Source organism: Sceloporus occidentalis, unplaced genomic scaffold (assembly GCF_023333645.1).
Source record: "Sceloporus occidentalis isolate IW3139 unplaced genomic scaffold, rSceOcc1.0.p SCAF_21, whole genome shotgun sequence".
Classification (NCBI taxonomy): Eukaryota; Metazoa; Chordata; class Lepidosauria; order Squamata; family Phrynosomatidae; genus Sceloporus; species Sceloporus occidentalis.
In genome coordinates, this window is record NW_028317001.1 from 5,526,098 (window position 1) to 5,533,794 (window position 7,697).

At 42.8% G+C, this 7,697-nt stretch overlaps 1 protein-coding gene across 1 annotated transcript; it reads right to left on the bottom strand.

The window, feature by feature from the left end:
- Positions 1-2,314: 2,314 nt before the first annotated feature.
- On the bottom strand, positions 2,315-7,103 carry LOC149301479 (uncharacterized). The gene is made up of 4 exons (XM_089484290.1): positions 7,061-7,103; positions 5,323-5,489; positions 4,369-4,489; positions 2,315-3,216 (listed from the first exon to the last, which is right to left on the bottom strand). The coding sequence occupies exons 2-4, from the start codon at positions 5,395-5,397 to the stop codon at positions 2,315-2,317; spliced, it is 1,098 nt and encodes a 365-aa protein (XP_089340416.1). The 5' UTR covers positions 5,398-5,489; positions 7,061-7,103.
- Between the last annotated feature and the right edge of the window lie 594 nt (positions 7,104-7,697).

Genomic DNA, 7,697 nt, shown 5'->3' on the forward strand with positions numbered 1-7,697 from the left:
TTTAATGGACATGTTGCTATACACATTCTACACCACTACACAACCTGCACAAAGATTCCTGGACATTGGCTATTGATGCCATCTTGATCCTATACTGTACTCTGCTATACACTACCTCAAACCCTTTTTGGACAGTGGTCTATGGACTCAAAATCTCCTGGATGTGCCTTTCACTTTCTAAAGCTCATACATGCTTGTGTTTTAATGTTGTTCTTATGATTGCTGTTGAAATATATGTTCATGCAAGTTTATGTTTTGATGTCTCTTTAGTTTAGTCATGATATCTATAGATAGTGATTGCCTTTGATTATTGATTGTTTTACATTTCCAGTCCAATTGTTTTTGCTTTTAATTCTTGTTGGTGCCTTATTTTGTCTACCATCTTATGGTTCTTTTAATTGATATTGTCTGCCTTACTTTAGACACACCTATTGAGTGTTGTGTCCATATTGCCTGCTATTGACTGATTATTGCTTAGATTAGCTCTATCTTAGCTATGGTTATAATTGCTTCATTTGTTTGTTTTGATATTTGATTCATGTTTACTCTAATGTATGGTGTTTTGTTTTGCTTCAGACACATACTACATGCTATGTCAAACTGCCTCTATGCACTTGTACTGTGTCTTGTATGACCCTCTATGTTTAACACTATGCATGTAGCAAAGGGGGGGTGGTTTCAAATAGAGACTTTCTCTTTTCCTCCTCTCCTCAGCAACATGTCAAATTCCTTTTCTATACACATCCTTCATGGACATCACTGCCACATACTACCATTTTTGTTGGACATTGTTAACTTCATTGCACTACCTCATTCATCGACAGCTTGGACTATCATTCTCATTTCTTGCCAGTCTAATGTACATTGGTGCATTAGTCCTTATCCTCCAAACTTGAATACAATAGTCATAAGATGGTTTGAATATTGACATCACCAATACTGCTGTTTCTGCCATTGTATATTTTTCATGTTCTGTTCGCTTTCATTTCCTGGGATGTATATTGCATACATTTTCATGACAACCATTGCTTAATGTACATGTATTGAGTGTGATCGTATGTGTGAATGAGTTCAAGAGAAGTTTAGTACTGGCCTTCTAAGGAAAATATTCACCTGATGTCATAACCCTTCCTCTAATATTGTCACCCCAAAATTTTAACAGACAAAGGTTTAATTGAAATAGCTTTGTTCTCACAGAAGACTGTTCGAACTGCGTATTTCAAAGGGGGGGATTGATAGGCATTGATCTACGGATTGATAGGCATTGATCTACACCTTTTTAATATATCTAAATTATAATCCCTGGCTCGCATCTTGATATCAAAAGTGCATCTTGACCTGAGCAGCTATATGGCCCTAGCACGTGATCTCCCACTGAAACAAAGGGAAGCCATAGGTTTTGATATGTAAACAAATTTCCTTTCCCAGCCCTGGAAATGGATGAGATTATGCAAGGAGCTGCTAAGTGCTCTCAGGAAAGATGCCATCATGTGTCTCAAGGAAGTGTCTCTCTTTGTGATTGAGGGGAACCAGGTGAATCAAAAGAATAACATTTGCAAAGCCATTTGGGTCCCTGGTCTGTCGGAAACTTGGGGAGATGAAACATTTGGGGAAAGATGTGAAATACACATCAAACAGTCTCCTTTGATTACCCTTTGTCTGGAGATCCAGTTAAACCCTAAAAGGGTCTCCCAAATTGGGAGAGGGGCTGCTACCAGTCACTCTCAGCTGCGGTCAGCCATCCACTGCAGCCAGTCATTCAGTGCTAGCAGCCAAGAGTTAAGTCAGTTTTAAAGTCAGTCTCTCTGACTTGTCAGCTTAACCAGACCTGCAAACCCACACACACAAATTGGAAGATAGAACTTCTACATAAGGTGAGTATTCCGTTAGAGAACCTAATATCTATTCCACATTTACCACGTTATTTCCTGAGTCTTGCATGAATGTGTGAGCGTATGTGCCTGTATGTTTGAATCCTTGCTTTCAATAAAAGAGACATTGATTGTACTTAGAGCCTCTGCCTCATTTCTGGATTTCTAGTTCCTGGTATACAGATCGAAGGGGCGATCCCATCTGAGGTGTAGTAACAGGCCTCCTCTCGTGACCTTGAGCTAATTAAATTCCCCATTGATAATTTGGTCACTGTTCACTGTTACACCCCAGCCAAATTCACAACCCAAAGCAACTATCTATACTATTAACAATTAAAATCTAAACTTAACAAATTACAACAGACATCTGGACAGACAAACCTTACAAACACAATCACAAGGGCCTTTTCTTGGCAACACGAATTAAATTTTATATATATTTGTTATTGACAAAAATAAAGTGGCTTCTCTTCTTTGTGTACTCTCTGATGTGTCACTTGGTTTGACTTCTGAGAGAAACATTTCCCACACTGCTGGCATTTGTATGGCTTCTCTCCTGTGTGGACTCTCTGATGTATCACTTGGTATGACTTCGAAGAAAAACATTTCCCACAACGCTGGCATTTGTATGGCTTCTCTCCTGTGTGGACTCTCCGATGCGTCTCTAGGATTGACTTCTGAGAAAAACATCTCCCACAATGCTGGCATTTGTATGGCTTCTCTCCTGTGTGGACTCTCCGATGCGTCTCTAGGATTGACTTCTGAGAAAAACATCTCCCACAATGCTGGCATTTGTATGGCTTCTTTCCTGTGTGGACTCTCTGATGTTTTACTAGGTTTGGCTTCTGAGAAAAACATCTCCCACAATGCTGGCATTTGTGTGGCTTCTCTCCTGTGTGGACTCTCTGATGTATCACTTGGTATGACTTCAAAGAAAAACATTTCCCACAACGCTGGCATTTGTATGGCTTTTCTCCTGTGTGGACTCTCTGATGCGTCTCTAGGATTGACTTCTGAGAAAAACATCTCCCACAACGCTGGCATTTGTATGGCTTCTTTCCTGTGTGGACTCTCTGATGCGTCTCTAGGATTGACTTCTGAGAAAAACATCTCCCACAACGCTGGCATTTGTATGGCTTCTTTCCTGTGTGGACTCTCTGATGTCTCACTAAGTCTCCCTTCAAAGAAAAACATCTCCCACAATGCTGACATTTGTGTGGCTTCTCTCCTGTGTGGACTCTCTGATGTCTCACTAGGTGTGCATTTGAAGAAAAACATTTTCCACAATGCTGGCATCTATGTGACTTCTTTCTTGTGTGGACTCTCTCATGCCTGACAAATTCTTCTGTAAAGGAGGACAATGACAGACAAGACTGAATCTCAGTGTTAAGAGAGGAAAGTGTTACCCCAAGATTTAGCCCCACGTTCACCCTTCCCTATTTGAGATCAAATTAATAAAATTGGTATGAGTGACCTGAGCATGACCGTGTTCTGGATGCCCCCAAATCCATATCATGATTGTATCCTTACTCATAGGAGCTACCAAAGAAGAGATTGAAGGGGAACTGCCATGAGGAAATCAGTAGAAGCAGATAGTCAGGCCGTTGAAAAATATTCCATTAAATATATGTAAAACTATTTTAATGGAAAAGTGGCATCATTTCCTGTGAGACTGCCATAGAGTTCAGAGTCAGAGCACATGGCATGATGCAAGCTAACTGCAGAGGATGCTTCATGCTCTGTGGCACCAGGAGATGACTCACAACCAATACAGGATACAGCTCACATGTGGATTGATGTGGGTTGGAGTTGTGTGTACAGGAGATTGTGAAGTGGATGGAAGCTAGAGAGGAGAGATAGTAAATATTTGTTTTATATTGCAACTCAGGATAAAGAACCACCAAGGACTGTGAATTATTTTTAAGTCGAAAGTGTTTAGTGCATGGCCAATGCCTATATCTGGAGATTTGCTTCTGTATTCTGCTATGTTATTGTTGAGTTCTGGGAGTGTCGCCTTCAGACTGTGCTATACATTGGCTTGTGAATGGGATCAGAATTCAGAGCTACGAAGGAACTAAGAGCCGGTGTGACAATCCTGTTCTTTCCCCACCCAGGAACCATTCCAAAGCAATTAAAACATCCTAAAGCAATTTTGAATGCTCTGCTTCTGCCCCCAAGCAACAATTTCAGTATAAATATCAGCCCCAACTGGCTGTTCTTCAGCGTCAGTCACATGCTTACTATGTTGTGAATCGCTTTGATCTACAGGAAAGGTGGTATATAAATAAAGTTTTATTTATATATCTTTTTTATTTCGACAGTGGAATATACTCCCTTAGAGTTTGGTGTAGTCCACTTCTTTGGAGGTCTTTAAACAGAGGCTGGAGGGTGCTTGGAATGTGTATTCCTGCATGGCAGAAGAGGGTGGAACTGGATGGCCCTTGTGGTCTATTCCAACTCTGTGATTCTATAATGCTAGTGGATTCCGGTTCCTTACCCACAGAGGTCACATTCCCATAATTCTCCATCATTATATGATTGTACATAAGTCGCTGCTTCTTCGACAACAGTTTCCATTCTTCCTCGGTGAAGTATATCGCCACATCCGCAAAGGTCACCTGAAACAGAAAATAGCCCTCATCCAGAGAGAGACTAAGCAAAAGGGGAGGAAAGCACATGGTGCATCCAAATATTATTTCATCACTTCAGAATTCAGTCCAGGATATAAACTTTAAATTCTGTTTGCAAGAAAAAAGTTACTGCCTTTGAGATCCAGTTTGTCTTGAATCTTTTCAATATAATATGCAATATAATAAACAATATAATTTAGGCCGTGGCTGGGATATTGATGATGGATTAGGATACTCACTATCCCAACACATACAGTACATTTAGCTACCAAAGAATTATGGTGCATTTAGACATTTCTTGCCACATTTGAGAGGCAAATGTCATTTTTAATCACAGTTCTGGGGAGCACTCTGGGCTTGAGGGCCACTGGGCCCACCCCATATTTAGATCCAGAGATGTTCTCCCATATCCCCCAACATTTCATAGATGGGGAAAACAAGACACATGTGGACAAGCAACCCAGAAGTCATGGAAGATGGCCAAAGTTGTTTATGAGGAAGATCACAAAAGCTAGGAAGGGCACAGCAGTTTGCTTTTGCTTTAGCCTCCTGGGAAGGGCCATATCCTGTGTCCTTCTTTCCTCTCCTCTCCCCACTTTTGAGTTGATGGGCTGCAAACTCAGTTGCACTCAGGAACTGAGGAGAGCTGAGAAGGGGGAAATTGGGAGGAGAAGAGAGCAACTGGGACATTTTTAAAAGTCCCTGAAAATGCGAGGATTAATCAGGACTGTCTCTGCCAAATCTGGACAGTATTTTATTTGCTTCCTTTCATAAATTGGCCCAGCAGTGACACAGATGAAGCTAATAGCATAGTGACTCACCAAAGAGCTGTTGTACCTCTCCATCCTCTTTCTGTTGGAGCCCAACTCCCTCCTCTTGGCCTCTGTGTCAGCCATCAGGTGGGCAGGGGTCCTAGTGGCCCTGCACTTGGGTCACTTTTAGCAAGAGAGGCCCCAAAGCCGTGTCCAAGGAGGCCGTGATGAGGTTCCTGAGAAAAGGGAGCAGGGTTAGGATTGGCTTGGCAAGAAACCCTGCAGCACTCAAAGACACAGAGAACAGCATCCTGCTGGTGACATAAGCAGGTGACACATGCCTACTTTGGGCCGATGCAGAGGAGGGCATCCCCTTCCTCCCTCTGCACCAAACAAAGCCCCCTGGACCTAACCTAGATTCAATGCAGCTCCCCTACACAACAGATACTCCATGCCTTATTAGAGTGGCAGGGATTAGGGGATGTGAAAGGAGTACATCATAAATAAATAAATAAATCATCTGCTGAAACCTCCAGAGTTCACCAGTGCTTTTCCCCAGCATCAGCCCCTTTCCCAAGAAGGAGGCTGCATCCGCACTATAGAAATAAAGCACTTTGACACTTCTTTAACCGCTCAGTGCTGTGGAATCCTGGGATTTTACCTTTGGACACTTAGCCTTCTCTGCCAGAGAGCTCTCATGCCACAACAAACTACAAATCCCTGGATTCCATAGGATGGAAACAGAAGAGTTAACACACTTCAGAACTGGATTATTTCTCCAGTGCAGATACAGTCTGAGTCGGTTTTAAAAGGGTAGAAGCGCCCATATCTTGTTTTTAGCCTCCTAATAGTGGTTTTCCTTTACAAAATAAGTAGTTTGTTTTAGTCTCTAATCCTTCTTCTTCTTGTTCTTGTTTAATTCTATGTTGGTTTGTTTCATTCTTGGTAATATGAGTTATTCTGGTCCGTCTCCTTCCTTCTTGCCTGAAAATCTATTGTTACTATTATTATTATTAACCTTTATTTATGAAGCGCTGTAAATTTACACAGCGCTGTACATACAACTCTTTAGTGAGACGGTTCCCTGCCCGCAGGCTTACAATCTAAAAAGACACGACACAAAAGGAGAAGGGAGAGGTGGTGGAGAAGGGGATCAGGTCCAGTAGTTCTTGTCTACCTCCAAGGCCTGGACCAAGGCAGATGGGATGGAGGAAGGGCTTGGGTTCTTAATGGATGGCCAAAAGAAGAAGGGAATGACAGTAGGGAAGGGGGAAAGTCCAGCTCATCTGCTCTCTCACATAGGCCTCTCTCCCCCTCAAGATGGTGGTCGGAAGGAGGGCTCTTTGTTGTTGCTGGCCTGCCTCTCTCCCCCTCGAGATAACAAGGAAACTGGGGAGACTTTTAAAACCTCCCAAAGGAGCCACGTTTGGCCTTGTTTGGGGGACAAGCCTCCTCTTAGGAGCCAAAGCCCAATGTTTATGAAGAAGAAGAAGAATAAGGCTTGTATTAAAACTATCCTCCCATTTCTGATCCCTGTTAAAACCCCAGAAGGAGCAGAGCTGTGTAATAAGAAAACCCTCTCTGAAAAGAGACACAAAAGACACACTTCCTTCCTTTTGGCCCAAGGAGCCTGGCCTCCTTCTGACTCTGGAGCCTCAGGAGAGAAAGAGAGGCCTCTGTTCAACTGAGGCTCAGAGAAGGTTCTGGATCAATATTCCCCACAGTCACAAGCAGACAATAAAATGGCTGCCAGAACACAAAATGGCCTCCAGAACACAAAATGGCCTCCAGAACACAAAATGGACACCTCTTCCTCAGCACTTGGCAGTTGGCAGTTTGAGGCCTTCAGGGAGAGAGAGAGACTGAGGGGAAGAGTGGAAGGGGGTCCTGGAGGGAGGGGGCCTTGGGAGATATAGGGCCTTCCTGAGATATTCGGGGTTCGCTTCCTAACAAAGGGGTTTCTGGCATCATAAAGGATTTGGGGCAAACTGGATCTAAAAGGCAGAAGTAGCCTTTTCTCTTGCTTTAACTGCCCTGGCTCAGTGCTAGGGAATTCTGGGAAATGTAGTTTTGTGAGACATTGAGCCTTCTCTGTCAAAGAGCTCTGGTGCTACAATAAACTCCAGTTCCCAGGATTCCCTAGCACTGGGCCAGGACAGTTAAAGCGCTCTCAAAATGGATTATTGCTGCTGTGTGTTTTGGACCTTTCTTGGCCGCAAACTGTCCATAGCCTGCAATGCATCTCCTAATTCTGTTGGCAGTCCCTCCCTCCCAACACTTTCTCATTTACCCTCAAAACCAGCGCAAAGCTGGCAGATGGAAAGAGGTTTTAAAGCAGCATTTAAATCTGCATTATTTGTTTTTAAAAGACTAAATGTCCCAAATGCTATTATCAGTTTTGTAGCTATTATTACAGAAAGACGTAGAGTGCAAACTCCTCAAGT

Excerpts from the sequence above, each read along its gene's own strand:
- LOC149301479 (XM_089484290.1), bottom strand. The coding sequence starts at position 5,397 with ATGGCTGACACAGAGGCCAAGAGGAGGGAGTTGGGCTCCAACAGAAAG. Across the intron at positions 4,490-5,322 it reads AGAGGTACAACAGCTCTTTG|GTGACCTTTGCGGATGTGGC; the intron begins GTGAGTCACTAT and ends TTTCTGTTTCAG. Across the intron at positions 3,217-4,368 it reads TGGGAATGTGACCTCTGTGG|AAGAATTTGTCAGGCATGAG; the intron begins GTAAGGAACCGG and ends CCTCCTTTACAG.